General features: G+C 40.4%; 2 protein-coding genes across 4 annotated transcripts in view; one reads left to right on the top strand and one right to left on the bottom strand.

Annotated features, from left to right (window-relative positions):
- Positions 1 to 9066: 9066 nt before the first annotated feature.
- The window catches only part of CHD1 (chromodomain helicase DNA binding protein 1), an 84810-nt gene continuing 75527 nt past the window's right edge, over positions 9067 to 18349 (top strand). The window contains exons 1-2 of one of the 3 annotated variants that reach the window (XM_036280844.1): positions 9067 to 9325; positions 11415 to 11612. In XM_036280844.1, the coding sequence (XP_036136737.1) occupies positions 11560 to 11612 (53 nt within the window). In that variant the 5' untranslated portion in view covers positions 9067 to 9325; positions 11415 to 11559. Of the gene's footprint in view, positions 9326 to 11414; positions 11613 to 16942; positions 17089 to 18349 lie in introns of those variants that run through there. The other 2 variants (XM_036280840.1, XM_036280841.1) reach the window with 2 other exon arrangements.
- Positions 9234 to 10013, bottom strand: LOC118642036 (basic proline-rich protein-like). The gene has a single exon (XM_036279691.1). It carries the CDS (start codon positions 10011 to 10013, stop codon positions 9234 to 9236), a length of 780 nt encoding a protein of 259 aa, XP_036135584.1.

Genomic DNA, 18349 nt, shown 5'->3' with positions numbered 1-18349 from the left:
GATTAGGTTTCAGTCATTTAGTGAGCCTACCTGTGCCTCAGCATCAAAAGTGCTTCTCAGTTTTTTCTGCCCCCTTAGGTGGGACAGGAAGGCTAGAGCAGACTTGGTTATTTCCCTTCTCCTAGGTCACATAGGGTCTGGTAATATCCCAGTGGGTAAGGCTTTGGTTAACTAGGATCCCCTGAAGGAAGACCTGCAATCCAGGTACACGCCCTTGACTATGAATCAAACCCGTGACCCTTTGGTGTATGGGCCGATGCTCTAATTACTAAGCCAAACCGGCCAGGGTGTTTCAATCTTCTGTTTGAAACACAGAGGATTTTTTGGTCAGATGTTTACTGTGGGAACCTAGCCGAGCTCCTGGATATTGTGCCATGCCTCCCTCCTTCGACCTTTGATTGGCCCCCTGGTTTTCAACTCTCAGAGTTGTCTGCACTGAGCCTCCAGCAATTCATTTCCAGTTCAGATTTTCTTATCCTGGACTGGCTCCCACAGTGGTTTTTGTTTGTTTCTGCTCAGGTAAACTGTGACCCCCCCACCCCCCGCATGTTCTTCTCTCTAATCTTGAAGGCAGAAGTTTGCCCTGTGTCCTCCCCTCACCAGCGGATCCAAGGAGATGTGTTGGTTTTTCAGTCTCACTACTGAGTATCAACTTCCAAGCTCCTTACACATGGAATTGGAAAAAACTTAATTCTTTAACTTCATCACCTCCAAATGATTCAACCTCATTTCACACCCTGGACTAACCCCAGACTGTGTAAGCACTGATACTACCTGTGAAATATCAATTTTGAACATCCTATTCAGTCTACTCATGTTCAGCAGATGATACTACTCTTTAAGTCACTGCAAATACAGAAACCATCAGAGATGATTTGTCATTTTTATTCCAACAAATATTCACACCTCTCTACATCTGTACTCACCTTCTCAGCCTTCCTTTCTATAAAATTGAAAGTGTCATTTTTCCTATTGTAGGTAATTCTAAGTATTGACACCTATCATTTTCTTAATATTTTGCTTCTTCAGTTATACCATTTGTCTACTACCTATCATCCAATTTTCATTCTCTCCTTATTAGTCATACCAGTCCACCAACATACATTAGTATTTCCTACTTAAAAAAAAAAAAATCCTTGACCTCCTCCACCTACCACCACACACCTCTCTAACCTTTTCATAGCAGTTTACACACACACACACACACACACACACACACACAATTTTTATAAAATTATATTGAATGATTATAAAAACAAAACAACACAGTATTCCTCTCTTTATTCCCAATTCCCAACTGCTTTCCATAGCCCACATAGCTCTGGATCAAAGGAGTTTTCTTAACTGTCTCTTTTATCTAACATCAGCTCAACTTCTCACTATTGCTTCAACTATACTTGCCTCCAGCTCATCACATGTAACAAACCCTTTCTTACTTTAGGGTCTTTGCACTTGTTTTCCTTTCTGTTCTCTCCCATTGTTCCTCCTACAATAGGCTTTGCTGTATTTTTCCAGCAGTTACAGCTCAAAGAAGCTTTTCTGATCACCCTTCTGCTTTATGTATTGCTCTTTCTTTACACTCTGACATTACTTTATCTTTCCTTTACAGAACCCACCCAATTTGTAACTTTATTTCCTTATTCATCTCTCCTCTCCCTCCCCCAAACTATAATGTCAACTCCAAGTGAGAATAAACCTTGCCCATCTTAACACTGTTTTTCATCTACCTAGTTTGATAGGCATAAATAGCACCCCCCCCAAAAAAAAAATACTTGGATTAACACTGCAATCTGGACTAAATATAAATTTAACTAGCTCAACTAAAGTATACATTGTATCTAGCAGGAGTGGGATAGTAAATAAGACCTGGAAATCTTATAAGGCATGAGTTAATTGACCCACTTCCTTAGTCAGTTATTAGAAAATCTGGCTGTATCCAATTTGGATTCTCTTTTACAGGGTCCTCCAAGGTCACTCCTGACAAGGGACACTAAGATTCTTCATTTGGAACAAGCATACCCTCTTCTGGCTGGTGCAGTTTTTTTTGTACTCAAGAACCAGCAGTGCTTGAGGAGTTGAGATAGTCCAGATCTGAGTCTACTTTGGGGTTTTGTGGTATGCAACTCCTCTACGTGGAAAATTGCCTGCCAATTTTCTTTTGTATTTGCTAATACTAAAGACCTTAGTGGGTCAGGTTTCTCCTTAAGTTGTCAATTCTTCTGGACTTCTGTTTCTTAGCAACAGCTGAGACTCTACCCATCATCATTGTTCTTGCTTTAGCCTCAAGGCAAACAAGAGGAAAAGTGGGCATGGCAGCTTGCAGTTTGCCATTTAGTAATATTCCCAGACACTCAGTGCATTCCAATCCTCACGGCTACTGATAAAACAATGTGAAGGATCACCACACTTTTGTGAGGCATGGAAGGGGATGGGTAGTGGAAAATGGAAAATGTTTTGGAGACAGCTGAGGAATTGGAGTTCCTTTATATCATTTACTCCTCCTTGAGAGTTTTATTCGTAGTCCTAAAATTTCACTTTCTGGTATTCAATGTAAAAAGTCATTAGAAGCAGGGTGGCTACACACACACACACACACAATTTTAAAAAATTGTTGCAATTCAATGAGGCCTTGAGTAATTTCTTCATCTTGTTATATATTATTAGACTAAAGGCAACTTGTCTTTCAATAATGTTAAATTTGCTAACTTTGTTCCAATCTATTTTCATCTAGGAACCTTGTTAATAAGTCCTCTCTTTTCTAACATACTTTTCAAAATTCCACATATAAACTAATGTACTTGACATTGTTTATATTTAGTTAAAAAGTTCTTTAATGCCCTACCTCAGTGACTATATAAAGTCTGAGTTCTAAGACATTATTGGAGAAAGCCTGAGTAAAAAATAATCACTATCACATAACACATGGTAACAAGTTCTCATCTTGAGGCAGTAGTCCTTTATTACCTGCTACCCCACCTTGATTCAGCCAGTTTCTCTGAGGTTTGTTATTTGCAACTTCATTCATAATTAAAAGCGAGCAGGATTCTTCCATTTACAATAGGCTGAAATCCACTTAAGTCAGCTTAAGCAAAGACATGGAACTTTATTATAATAAATTATGATAAATAATTCAAAACTAGGGAGCAGACTCAACCACCTTAATGGCCTGAGATCAGGAACTGGAAAGCTATCAGGAACCAAGGCAGCTATTATTTCTGTCTGACATGTCAGCACTGCTCCATGAAAGCACAGACTCTGGGTTCAAACTGCCTGTGTTTTATTTTAGCTTCGGCACTTACTTTAGTCAAACCTTTCAGTTTCCTTACCTGTAAATTACAGATAACAGTACCAACATCAGAGAGTTGTAACATTTAGAATACTGAGTGACAAAGTAATATGATTATTCTTGTTCTGCTACATAACTTTGTTCTCCACATACTTCTCCTTAACAAGGTAGTCCTGGCCTAACATGTTTTTCACAACTAATCAGCTATCTGATAAACCCACTCAATCCCAATTTTTAATTCTCAGAACAATCTGATTGGTCCAGATAGGGTCTAGTTGTTTATTCTAGTTAAAGCCAGTAGCATTAAGTCACTTAATACACAAAGAGCTGCTGTGGCTCACCCCTGAAAGTCTGTAAATATTCCTCAGTTATGGGAGATCATGGATGAAAGCTAAACTTTTTTTAAAGCATATTTCTATACTTCTTTCAACTCACTGATCCTCTTGTTCTTCTATAGCACAAAAAGTCCCAAACATCATACAGCTAATAATGGATAAAGCTGTGTGGTTCAAAACTAGGTCTAACTCCAAATCCAAAATTTTCACTAAACAATGCATTAGAGTTGTTCATATTTATTGAGAACATATTGAGTAGCGCTTGATGTATAAGACTCCAAGTAGTTCAAAATTAGGTTTCCTGGTTTTCACCCCTAATTTTTAATTTTAAAAGATGGAGTATAACATATATAAAGTTCACGAAATTAAAATTTTCAGCTCAAGTTTTTTCATATATATACACTAAATATAACCACCCAGATCAAGATATAGAACATTTCCAACATTTTGTAAGGCTCCTTTACACCCCTCTCTGTCAACACCCATGCTCAGAAAGGTAACTATTATCCTGACCTCTACAATCATAAATTAGTTGCTTGTTCTCGAAACTCATATAAATTGGATTGTACAATATGAATTCTTTTGTGTTTAACTCAAAACAATGCCTATGAGAGCCACCCATGTCATTGTGTAGCAGTTTATTCTTTTTCATTGTTGGCTAGCATTCCATTGTATAAATATACTTCACTTTGTTCCAGTTTGAAGCCAAACTCTTAGATATACAATCAGGAGAGAAATTATCTGATGGATATACGTTCAGCTATAATGGATACTGCCTATCAATTTTCCAAAGTTGCTGTAACCAATTTACACCCCTACTAGCAATAAGAGTTTCAGTTGCACTACAATTTTTTTTTTTTTTTAAAACAAAGAAAATAATGTAGTCTATTGTGATAGTCACATTTATTAGTTCAGCAAATGTACTGGCTCTTTTGTTGCTGGTTTTAAGCAAGGCTAAGTAGTTAGGTAGAGTAGATCTTCATTCATTAGCACCCTTACCAAACCACAACCCCCACCCATTAAGATTTCACTAAAAAATGCTACCTAGCTTGCCATCCTTGATAGTAGGATCTCTCAACAATGGCACTATTGTTATTCTGGACCAGAATAACAGTTGTTGGGGGTTGGGGAGTTGGGAGGGTCTGTCCAATGGATTATAGGATCTTTAGCAGTATCCCTGGTCTTTACCCCTATATATTACCAGCACCCCCTGCCCCCCACCTTTGTTGTGACAACCAAAATTGATCCAGATTTTGCCAAGTGTTCCTTCTGGGGGAAAAAAAAATCCCTCCACCCCATTAATAATCACTATTACTTATTTTTTGAGAGAGAGGGAGGGAAGGAGAGGGAGAGAAACATCAGTGTAAGACATCAACTGACTGCCTCCTGCACGCCCCCTACTGGGGTATGGGCTCTGACCAGGAATGGAACCAGCAACCTTTTGGTGCACAGGACAATGCCCAAGCAACTGAGCCACACTGGCCAGGGCTTTGGCACGTGTATTTAAATACATGTACCTAAAGCAGGGAAGTGATTTCAGATTTCAAGTCTGGAGGAAACCTACAAAGTGAGCTGGAGGGAAAGACGTAGAGAAAATAAGGTCTAAATAATGTAGTGGGGGTTAAGAATAAAAGCTGAAGACAACACAGATGAAGTAAAATGGATAGTAAATAAAGGATTTGAAGAAGGAATGATATAGCACTGATGCACCAATTTGGTATTTTCAGTTTAGCTACTTAACTTACTGTGTGCAGTTAATTTTGTAAGTAGAGAAAGTAGAATCTTTGTATCCATTTAAGTATCTATTAGATTTTACACATAATTGCCTCTATTATGTCATCTGTAATAACTTTCCATTTGGAATTTAATTTATGGTGATTCATTTATCAGTAAAAAATTCACACAGTGGCCATAAACAAGGTAGATGAGCTGTTGGTGGATATCAGAACAACCTAGAAAATTTTTTCATACACTACCCAGAACCTATAAATTCTGCATATCAAAAGGGGAGAAATGGGGGTGTCAGGCATGTGTAGTTAGGAAAAATTTCCTAGATGACTAACTCCTGCCCCCTGCCCCACAATGAGAACCAAAGCTCCTATAAGTTTTATGATTAATGCCCTGGCCAATTTAGCTCTGTGGTTAGAGCATCCCCCTAAGGACCAAAGGGTCTTGGGTTCAATACCCAGTCAAGGGCACATACCTGGGTTGCAGGTTTGATCCCAGCTCCAGTCTCGGTTCGATGGGAGGCAACCAATTGATGTCTCTCTCTCAAACTGATGTTTCTCTCTTTCTCCCTCCTTCCCTCCCTTCCACTCTGTCAAAAAAATCAAATGGAAAAATATCCTCAGCTGAAGATTAACAAAAAAAAATTTTTTATGATAAAAAAATTTAATTTTCACTCTAAGGTGACTTGGAATTTTATGAGTTTTATTTATAGAGGGCTTTGTACATTTAAGAAGATATGTTATTACTGACTTCAGAGAGGAAGGGAGAGAGATAGAAGCATCAATAAGAAAGAAACATTGATCAATGGATCGGCTACACCCTGCATGCTCCCTACTGGGGATCAGGCCAGCAACCTCAGCATGTGCCCTGACCTAGAATCAAACCAGTGACCTCCAGATTCATGAGAGGAAGTACAACCAACTGAACCACACCAGCTGGGCAGAGGACTTTTTACATTTAAGTATCATATTTGGAAAGCTCTTCCCCTGCTTGGCAAGGATGTAGGGGATGATGTTGTAGGTCGAGATTCTAGGGTATTTTAATACTGATTGTTTTAGCAGTTTCTCATACGCAAAATTCTCTAGGCCACAAGAACATAATTATGAAATTAAAATCCTATCTTGGCATCCCAACATTAACCAAAAAGCAGAATTATCATTGTCTTTATGTTACAAACCTCACAATTATGGATAGGCAGTTCTCAATCTACCTCAACCTAAAGGTACCTACCCAATGGTAACTAGTCCTAGTAGAGCATACCAGAATTCAAGACCCACGAAATGCTGTCCTAGATTCTGTAAAAGTAATACTCTTTTTAAAGAATATAAAATTTCTCAAATAGAAAATCAGATAGTAATAAAGACTTCCTGATTGATGTTAATTTTCAGGGATTTTTTTAAAAGTCATGTGTTTAGATTATCAACAGCTTTCTAATTGTTTTTAGTATCAACAGGTTGATAAAGCTTATTCAAGCAAAGTGAAACTGAGAATTTAATGTGCAGAGAACAAATGGTTAACAAGTTGTTGCAATTTTTCACTTACCTTGTATTTCTCCACATTGTCAGTCACCCCAAAATTCCGTGCCAGTGTCAACCCAAAAAATTCAATAACAAGGAAAAAAATAAAAAAAAAATTCTGGAGTCATAAAGTATATTAGGGTTTTACCAGATAAATAAATCTCCATCCACCACATATGTATATATGCAGCATATCACATCCAAATGGCAAATCAGTTCAAAAAGTTTTGACATGCTTTCAGAAAACAGATTATGTCCATACAGTAATGATAAAAATGTAGCAGTCATATTTGAAGATTTTATCTTATTAATACATCTGATTACAAAATTCATCTGCCATGGCTTCTGCTTTTTAGGAGCTTTTAAAAAAACTTACCACTCTAGTAATCTGAGAAAGAAATCAGTAGGAGGTACAGGAAGTTGCTATCATTAAGGCACCTTTATCATACTTTAAAAACATATTAAAAATTAGCACTGTTCCTACTTTTAAAGATGGAGTTCCTCCTCAGAACCTAGCATTATAGCTATTTGTTAACTAGGGAAAAGGGGGTGGGGGGAGGAGGCTGAGCATAGATCATTTTGCAAAGTATAGTAGTGTTTCATTTTGTTTCACTATTTACTGATCAGAAATACATTATTTTGAATAGAACATGTGCACCTGTTTGCCTTTCCCTTCACCCCAAGTATGAAGATACCTTTCATATAATGAATATTTGGAGTTATGTTTTGAGATATTTCTGAAGACTTTGAACCAAACTGTTTATAACACTTGACTCTTTCCAACACGTTAAAAGAATTACTTTGGAAATGCAGTTACCACATTTAAACTCACCTGATTTGGAAGGTGGGCTTTTACAGCAAATCAAACAACTAAATAATGGAATTACAAAGTTTCAAAAAGTATTCGAGTGATTCAAGATTGATGTGGACCAGAAAAATAACAAAGTGTAAAAAATTTTTATTAAAAAAAAATGCTTTCAAAGAGTTAATCAGGACAGCACCGTGCTTGAAAGGTAGTGTTTCCTTCGACAGATCTAAAGGATTGTATCTGAGCCCCGCAGTTACAGTTATGAAAGAAACCGTCAACTAAATTGCAGCACGTTAAATTGAGACAGTTACTACCGACCTTCAAATTGCTTTTTTTTTGTTGCGATTCTGAACCGCACCCTCCACCCTGCCCTCCAGGGAAGGAACCTAGAAAGGTTGTAAAAGTTTTTTGTTTTTTTCTAAACCAGGCTTCGGCTGCCCACAAATCAATCAAGAAGCGGCACAGGATGTCAACAACTCGGTCTCTATTTTCTCTCCGTCATCTCAGGTGCTGCCCCGCCCACACGCTGCATTAGGCCCCTGAGGGAGCCTCAGTTGCAGGTCGCCTAAGCGTTAGCAGGAGGAGGGAGGTGACCACAGTTGCCCAACAGTTGGGTTCCCAGGCTGCCTGGTGTGACGCAGCAGCCCCCTCCCCACCCCACCCGGTAGGCATTCAGACCGGGCCAGCGGCCTGGGCTACCGGACCCCACACACGACCAGCCCCTCGACTTATCCAGTGTGAACCTTTTGCGGCTACCCGAACCCCATCATAGTCTTCTGCATCTCCCCACCCTCTTTGCTTCCTCGTTCCTCCTCAGTCTCTCAGCCTCGACATCCTTGCGCAACTGTTCCGAACAGCGTCCATACCCGCACGGAGCGAGCCTGCAGCTCCCACTTCCCGGAACTCAACTCAAGGCCGCAAAGGGAGGGCGCCCCAGCGAGAATCTGCGGCCCACGGCCGTGGTCAGAGTCCGGAGGCCTCCGCGCAGTCGGCGTGCGCGCTACCACCAGCGCGCGTGCGCGCACTCGCACGCCGCCCGGACTCAGTACCAATCGCTTTCTTTCTACGCCCTACGACTCCACAACGTAGCTCCTCCCACCGCCCGCGCGCCACTCGGAGGGGTTCGGCGTGCTCGCGCCCGCCCGCTCGCCCGCCAGCTTGCCTCGCGCGGAGTGGGGAAGGGGAGTGAGCCGAGGAGCTTACGTCGCGCGGGAGGCGGAGGCGACCGCGACTTCGGTGGCGGCGGTGGCGGAGGCGGCTACCACCGAGACGGTTGCGCTCTCGCTCTCTCGGCGTCATGGCGGCTGCTGGTAGCCGATAAGCAGCGGCAGCGGGAGCGCGCGCGTGGCCGCGGCGGCGACGACGACGGCTGATTACTTCTCGCTCTTGCTGCCCTCGCCGTTGGTGCTTCAATAATGAATTGATTGTTGGATCCGCTCCGTAGGGGATCGCGCATTGGTGCCGCTGGGCCGGGGCTTCCCCTTCCCCTTCGCGTCCTTCCCCTTCCCCCTTCCCTTCACGGACTCCTGCTTACTCCCAGACGCCCGGAGCTTGAGGACTCACTCGGCTGAAGAGACCGCGGGCCCGGGCGCGGGGGAGACCGAGGATCCGGGTCGTTTCCCTCCGCCCCGCGAATCCTGCATATCAGCCGGTAAGAAAGGGGGCGGCGGGCGGGTCAGGATGTGGCGAGGAGGACGGGAACCGGCCAGGCGGAGGGCGGAGGCGGCGCGGTGCCCGGGCGGCGGCCCAGCGGCCGGACGCCGGGCGAAGGCCGGGCGGCTCAGCGAGGGCTGGCGGCCGACGGGCTCGGCGCGCAGGGGGCGTGTGAGTGGCGAGCGCAGGCCGGTGGCTCGGAGCGCATCCTCGCGGTGGACTGGCAGGCAGCTGGTCGATCTCGGGCCTCCTTGGCATGGGGTTGGCGGGGTCGCGGGCGGAGAGCTGCGAGGCTCAAGGAGCGAGCTTATGGCTGGTGCGTCGGTCCCACCGCGACCCGGGCTCCCTGCACGTGGGGAGCGGCGGGGAGGGGGAGGGGGCGGCGGCCGGGGCGAGCCTGGGAGGGCGCGGGGCGGGTCTGCGGGAAGTTTGAGGCGGGAAGAGAGACTCCGGGACGGTGGTGGAGGCCTTGGGAGGCCCGCGGGCGGGGGCGGGGGCGGGCAGTGGGGTGGGTGCGCTGCGGTGGGAGTCTGATAGCGAAGCTGCGCTGGAGAGAAGAGGGAGGAGGAAGGTTTCCAATCTCCTATAGAGTACTGCTTCGAAAACTTAGCTAGAAGCAAATCAACTGTTAAAAGACCAGGCACAGAAGAAGATTGAAGAGGTTTAACGACTCGGGGAAGAGTCATTGTTAAGACGCTTGAAAGGCCGGAGAGCGCTGCGTGCACTTGGAGCTTCAGAACTTAGGGTTGTGAGAAGGGTCTCAGAAAGAGGACTTACTCGGAGAAGGAAGATGAAGGGAGAAAAGGAAGTTTCAGTGTACAAAGAAAGCCATTTTGAGGGGCGAAAGGAAGGTGAAAAGGAAAGAACGGAAAGAGGAGTGAACTTTCTCTATGAAGAGCGATACTTCTCGGGAAAGAGGCAGATTGTTAGAGTACCTAGATTTTTAAGACGACTTTAATAGTAACGCTTTTTGACTAGCTGGAATGAATATTTAACATCAGGAATACATATTTCGGGGAACAGTTACTTTTTGGATAACCAAGTTCTTGCAGAGTTTACGGACTGTAAACTGGTAGTCTGTTCTGTGTAGTCTCTGGAGAATTACAATACTGATCTAGGTGCACAGTTTGCTATGATTGAATTGGCAACGGCCTACCCCCCCCCCTTTATTTTATTTTGTGGAGTGGAAATAATCGTAGGAGGGAATTCTATTTGCCGAGGTCGGAGGACAGCTCTCAGTCGGCTGTCTCGGTACTTTCAGGCTGGGGAAGGATCTGACGTCTCCTTCCCCCGCTTCTTCCTCTCCCTCCCCTGCCAGAGATCTCCTTTGTTTATTCGTGGATGGCTTGTAGGTGACTCTCTAGTGTTGTGCTGATATCTTGAAAGGTGGAAATGCTGTGTTTTGATCCATGATTTTGCTCCAAACCCCTTACTTAAAAAATTAATAGTATATATTTTATTACCTTTTTTAAAAAAATGGAATCTCTGCAAGTCCAAACTGGATAAATGTTATTTAATGTTTTTCAGTCCACTATCGGTTTATGTGTGAAAGAACATATTTATCTTGACCTGTACATTTTTGTTACGATTATATGATACCCTTTTATTTTGCTTTCATGTGAGCATTTTCAAAACTTTCCCTCACTTGAGTATATGAAGTTTTAGGTGATAGGCGTTAGTGCTCATTTAAAGGTAACCTTTTCCCCCTTAACTTCGTTTGTTTGATCAAGTATTTAATAAGATTCCATTTTCTGTTCTTGGGGTGTGTGTATATGTTGTATACTACCACTTTGTTTCAGTTATCTTTTACATATATATTGCAACACAGTTGCAATTAGTGTAAAAGTTTTATCACTCCACAAATATTTTGATTTCTTCTGTCAAAGTAAGTGATGGTATGCTAAATTCTATGAGTTAGGAATGTAGTTAATAGAACGAAGCCTAGGTGTTTTGAATAAAAGAACCCTACCCCTTCATTACCCACTCCAATCTAAGTGGCTCAGATAGATTTGTTAAGTTCTAAATAGACTTTTTAATTTTTTTCTCCTAGGAAAATTTTCTTACTTAATTTTTTTTTTTTTTTTTAGGTGAATCAAAAAGGATCCCAGGAAACCTGTGAATGTTGAAGAAAATTCATCTGAATTTCTGATATTCAAGGAGGAGACAGTATTTATATTCATCTTTTAAACTGGGAAGATTTATATTCCACTTTAAAACTTGTTGATAGTTACAATGAATGGACATAGTGATGAAGAAAGTGTTAGAAACAGTAGTGGAGAATCAAGGTAAGCACCTACTATTAAGTGTGTATGAAAAGAATTGAAAACTTTTGTGACTTTTTTTTACTTTTTCTAATAGGCAACAGAGTTTTCAGATTCAGAGTCTTCTTAGTCATCTAAAGAGTAAAAAGTTTCTAATATGTGAAGCTTTTTTGGCAACATAGGTTTTAATAATCTTTTCCATTGAGATACACAAAGAAGAATTTATAGAAAGTTTGTCTTAAATCTTAGGAGGTTTATATTGTTTGGGTTAATAATTAAAGCTAGAGCAAGTAAAAAGACTTTTAAATTTATTTGACTGTTATTGTACTCTCTAAATAAGAGCAATGATAATGTCTGTACTCATCTTTTTCTGTCATTTTGTCTTCTCTACCTGTGCTGTCTAATACATAGTAGTCATTAGCCATCTGTGGCTATTTAAATTTAATTATAATTACAAAATAGTCAAAATTCAGTTATTCAATCACCTTAGACACATTTCTGATACCAGTCACTCTTGGCTAGTGGCTGCCATGATGACAGCACAGACAAAACATTTCTATCCCTGCAAAAAGTTCTTCTGGACCATGCTCATCTGGACATTTGTTAAAGTATGATTGTAATACCCTCCCCCCACTTTCTTTCATATTGAGTAGTAATTATATATGAATGAAATAAAGGTTCTTGAGCCATGTCTTTGCAAAGAAGATATAGTTTATGGAAATAAGCCATATTAAGCTATTATAATTTTTTTTTATTGTTGAAAGTATTACAGATGTCTCCCTTTTTTCCCCATTGACCCCTCCTTCCCGTTCCCACCCCCTCTCCTGCCTTCCCCAGCCTAGTGTCCCAGTCTATTGGTTGTATATAAGGTCTTTCATTTATCCCCACCCCCTCCAGCCCTCTGAGCTTTGTCAGTGTGTTCCCTACTTCCATGATTCTGAATTTCTTTTGGTCGACAGCTTATTTCGTTCATTACGTATGTTCCACCAATAAGTGAGATCATGTGGTACTTACTTTCTCTGACTAAGCTATTTTAATTTGTAACAAACCTGTTCTAATACAAATAGTCTTTAAATTTTTCTGCAGACCTCAAAGTCTGAGTTATCTGCACATTAATAATACAATTCACGTAGTTATTATACATTATTATATATGGAGATTGGGAATATGGACATTAGGGTCAGACTGTCTGATTACTTATCCCAGTTCTACTTATTAGCTGTGTGAATTAGGGTGAATTATTTAACTTCTGAGTCTTTGATTTTTACACCTTTAAAATGGGGATTACAGTATTATGTTATTCAAAGTTAAGGATTGAGATGTGTAGAGGGCTTAAATTAGTTTCTGATGCAATGTACACTCCATATTTGCTTACTATAATTGGTTTCATGTTTTACGTAACATATAGGACACTATATCACTGAAACATTAATCACAGTGATGGACAAGAAATGAAAAAGTTTTGGCAGTTAGGAGAATTTCAGAAAAAATGTTGGATCGACAGTGAAGCAGTGGTTTATGTGTTTGACCTGAGACTTGGGATTTTTCTGTTTTTTTGGCTATTTTTTTTTTTTTTTTAATTTTTTTAAATTGATCTTAGAGAGAGAGGAAGGGAGAGGGAAAGAGAAATAGAAACATTGATGAGAGAGAGCATTGATTGGCTGCCTCCTGCCTTCCCCCCACTGGGGATTTGGCCCACAACCTGGGCATGTGCCCTAACCAGGCATCGAACAGGTGACCTTTTGTACATGGGTCGACAGTCCAACACTGAGCCACACCAGCTGGGCAAGCTGGCTGCTCTTTTAGTTTATCAGCTTTCACAGGCTGACTAGATAATAGAAACTTCATATTGAAAAAGGAGCAATTATGGAAAGCAGCATTATTTTGTTGAACAAATACTGGTCTAGGAGTTACAAAACATGAGTTGATGCTGTCTTTGCACTAACTAGTTCTCTGATTTCTTAATTAAAACAAGAATAGTTGAAATAAATGATTTCGGAGTTTCATTTTAACAATTTAAAAAGTGTAATAATGTTTCAGACAACAGTTTGACTAGAATTATCAGAATTGAGAGGCTAACATAAAACTCGAATCAGCTTTGATTCGATCGCTACAGTAATACTGACTGTAGTAAGTGAATAGGAATATCATATTGTCCACGTTCTCTAACTCATTAGTGAGCAATGAGGTGGTTAGTAGGTAGAAACATCTAGAGGAAATATAGGAACCAAATTATCCACAAAATAGGAAATAAGACCCTCGAGAGCAAGAGATCATGTTCTGTTGTATTCTGATCTGTTCTAGTAATCTTTTATGTATTTTGCTGCTATATCTAAAGCAAAGGGATGAGTACAGCAGTAAGTAAAATTTGATAGTATAGGTGAAAGAAGTTAAACCCCAAGAAATCAATTTATTTAAAGTAATTTTTTACAATGCATACTCATTTAAAATAATTGCAAAGCATATTCTCTAATTATTCTGAGTCATTATTTCACCCATACAGGTTTTATGTCCTGAGAAGTTTTATCTAGTTCTTACAACTGCTTTGGCTTTTATCAGGAGGAGAACCTGTTTCTATTTTACTTTCATTTTCTTCCTTATTGCTGTTATGCTGTCCCTTTTCCTTTGCTCTACTGTAATCGTCACTAACCCCCAGGTTCTCTCCCACCCTTGCTCCCCACAAGCATTCATAACAGGGCAGTACAGAGAAGGGAGACTGTGTTTAAGTTAAAAAAAAAAAAAAAAAGTGAGGAGGTGAACTTTATAGAAATAGGGATTTTCTTGTTAAAAAAAAAACAAAAAACCAGAGGATACCCTATCACTATTAATATACAGTGATGAGAGGAGAAATAAACTCTGCTTGAAAAGTTTTTATATAGCAAATTTGCTTTTTATTGGCTAGAATATTTAAGTGGATTTTAGCTTCAGATTTTTTTTTCCCTTTGTGGAAGTTTATGAAATGAAATGGAATTAAGAAAGGTCATTTGACATTTTGGGTTAGTATAATTAGCTTTCTACTACTAAAAACTGTTTTTTTGGTTCTTGTTATGTAGAAAGCTCTCTGTAACCATTTACTGAAAGGAAGAATGCACACATGGAAATGTCTCTTTGGCTATGCTATAACTGTCAATTTGGAAACTTATTTACTAAGAAATGTGGGTCAGGATGCACCTGTACATCAGTTTCAACTCAGCACAAAGTTTATTATATCATTGAAGTTAAGCGTTCTAAAGATACTGTTGGTAGATTTCAAAGCATCAGTTTCCAGCTGTGTGAATTTGTGTTGTTTGCAACCAAGTTTTTCTAATCCTAGTTAGATATTTTTTATTTCATTGTTTTTTCCCTAAATCCTCACCTGAGGATATTTTTCCATTTATTTTCAGACAGAGTGGGATGGAGGGTAGAGAGAGAGAGAGAGAGAGAGAGATCAATATGAGAGTCACACCGATAGGTTGCCTCCTGCAGGATCCCAACCAGGACTGGGACGAACTGAAATTGAGGTACGTGCCCTTGACCAAAATTGAAGCTAAGACTTTCTGGTCATCGGGCCAACGCTTGCTCCCACCGCTGAGCCAAATCGACCAGGGCTTAAGTTATTTATAATGTAAATTTGTCCATGTAAATTTGAGAATTTATTTGAATCACTATAATTACTCTATATATTACTCTCTTGAAAGTTCTTATAGAGTGAGAGAACTTGTTGGTGATGTGCGATAATCTTAAATATTTAGAATTAATCTTATAGCTGGCAATTGAACTTTGTTGGCCTGATTCTTAGAATTCTGTTCTCTCTCTCTCTCTTTTTTTTTTATCCTCACCCAAGGACATTTTTCCATTTTTTTGTTCAGATGGGGGGTGGGGGGGGAGAAACATCGATGTGAAAGGGACACATCGAGTGGCTACCACCCGCACGACCAACCAGGGCCGGGGACTAACTGCAACCGAGGTACATGCCTTTAGTGGGAACCGAACCTGGGTCTTTCTGAACCGCAGGCCAACACTAACCGCTGAGCCAAATTGGCCAGGGCTGTTCTCTTTTTTTATGACAACTTTTGATAATATTAAAAGTGCTTGATTTAATATATTTATATATGTGTTTTAGACATATGTGTGTGTAAAATTTATATTTACTTACAGGAGCTCTATGCTGCATTTATATTTCCTAGGCTTATAGAAAATGTTTAATTATTGTTTTATGCTTCAAGAATCTTTAGATCTCAACTTTTAAAATGTTTTGGGTAGGTAGTGTGTAGGAAATAGGATAAATGGAAATATTATAAATGAAAATCTCTGTTATAGAAATTTAGTTGTTTTTTTTTTTATCCTCACCCGAGGATATTTTTCTATTTTTTGTACAGATAGAGTGGGAGGGAGAGAGAGGAAGGGAGAGAGAGAAAAACATCGACGTGAAGGGACACATCGAGTGGCTGCCACCCGCACGACCAACCAGGGCCGGGGACAAACTGCAACCGAAGTACGTGCCCTTAGCGGGAACCGAACCCGGGTCTCTCCAGACCGCAGGCCGACGCTCTAACCGCTGAGCCGAACTGGCCAGGGCTAGAAATTTAGTCTTTAAAAGACTTTTTAGCCTGGCTGGTGTGGCTCGGTGGTTGAGTGCCGTCGACCCAAGTCACCGGTTGATTCCCAGTCAAGACACGTTCTGTGTACACATTATTGATGATTCCCACTTGCGAGAGAGGAAACTTGATTTATAGCCATATTTTAAAATCTTTTTGAAAAAATTATCAACTAAATTTCAGACTTTACTTGGATTTTATTGGTTTTTCCTTTAGTGTGTTCTTTTGTTCCAGGTTTCAGTCCAGGGTGCCATGTTGTATTTAGTTGTTAACTCTCCCCAGTGTCCTCTGGTCTGTGAGAGTTTCCAAATCTTCCTTGATTTCCTTAACAGTCTTAAGAATTATTGGCCAGGTATTCTGAAGTATGTCCTTCGATTTGGATATTTGTCTGATGTTTTTATTGGATGGAATAAGCTAGGGTTATTAGTTTTTAAAAAGACTATCACAGAGCAGAAGTGCTCTACTATTTACATTGTATGGGAAGCATGATATCCATATGACACTGATGATGTTAACCTTCATCACTTGGCCAAAGTAGTATTTGCCAGATTTAAAAAAAAAAAATACTGTTTTTCCCTTTCCATACTGTATTTATCCCAGAATCATCTGTTGGAAAGACATATCTACATATATTAAGTGGAATTCTGTAAAGAAGTTGTTTCTCCCCCATTTATTTAGTCATTCACTTATATAAGCATAGACTTACGTACATGTATTTTATATTTTGGGTTGTAATCCAATAAATTACTCATTTTGTTGCTCACATTGTTCTAGGCTTGCCCTTTGAGAGCTCTCTTTCAACTTGGCTTCTGTGTCCTCTTACGCACTTCCATCTTTTCCCCCTAGAATCAGCCATTTTTCGAAAGAACCTTGGTTGCTTTTGTTGGAGAAAAGGGTATGAGAAACCAAGATTTTGGTGCTGGGTATGTTTATTGCTATTTAAGTATAACTACTTCTGCGGCCTCTCAGCAAACAAAGCAGTTAGCTGGGTAATGTCTACATATCTACAGTTGTTTCTGTATTTGTCCTTCTGTATAAGGAAAACATGAGTTTGTACTGATGTCTCCAAATCTAATCCTTTTCTTCAGGATTCACCCTAAGCTTCCTTTCTTGCTCTATTTATCTATCTATCTATCTATCTATCTATCTATCTATCTATCTATCTATCAAATAGAGTGGGAGGGAGGGAGAGGGAGTGGGTGAGAGAGAAACATTGATGTGAGAGAGACACATCAATTGGTTGCTTCCCACACGACCCCACCAGGGCCGGGACGAATCGCATCTAAGGTACGTGCCCTGTCTGGAATCAAACCTGCAACTCATTGGTCCTTGGGCTGATGCTCTAACCACTGAACCAAACCTGCCAGGGCCCTTTCTTGCTCTTTTTAAATTTCCTTCTCCAGTGGAAGAAACCTAGCTCCCACCATCCACCATCCATGTACTTCAATCTCAGTATACAGGTAAAGCAGTTTTAGAATTTTTAGGCAGTACTCCCAGAAGAAACAAATTTACCAACTAGAATATAATGTCTATGTACATTGAACAGTTGCTATTATACTTTGCCTTACAGTTTCTAGTTAAAAAACTGTTCTCCCAAGCTACTCAAGTTAGCTTCCCCGTCCTACCTCCTTTATTATGTTTATATCATGAATTTATAATGAAGGTAGATTCATTTGTTACCATTTGCATTCTTCCATCTTGGGATCCTCAGTCACATGGATTGATTTTTTTTATTAAACTTGTGATATTACACTTACTCTCTGAAATAATAGTTTTATTATGGGTTTTGACAAATACAAGGAGTCATTTATCCTTCACCCTAGTACTGTATAGAAAGATTCCTTTACCCTGAAAGTTCCCCTGTGTGTTTCAGATCTACTGAATCAAAATTTTCATTTTAACAAGATACCAGGAAATTTGTATACATATTAAATTCATATGCATGTATATGAAACTGTTCACCTGGAGTCATTCAGTATCTTGCCTTGTTTTGTTTTTTTAATCCTCACCCGAGGACATTTTTTCATTTCTTGTTCAGATAGAGTGGGAAGGAGAGAGAGAGAGAGAGAGAGAGAGAGATAGATAAACATCGATGTGAAAGGGACACATCGAGTGGTTCCCACCCGCATGACCCAATCAGAGCCGGGGGCAAACTGCAACCGAGGTACGTGCCCTTAGCGGGAA

The sequence above is a fragment of the Molossus molossus genome, unplaced genomic scaffold, assembly GCF_014108415.1.
Source record: "Molossus molossus isolate mMolMol1 unplaced genomic scaffold, mMolMol1.p scaffold_m16_p_3, whole genome shotgun sequence".
NCBI classification, from domain to species: Eukaryota; Metazoa; Chordata; class Mammalia; order Chiroptera; family Molossidae; genus Molossus; species Molossus molossus.
The sequence above is the reverse complement of the archived record's forward strand: the minus strand, read 5'-3'. Positions and strand labels throughout refer to the sequence as shown.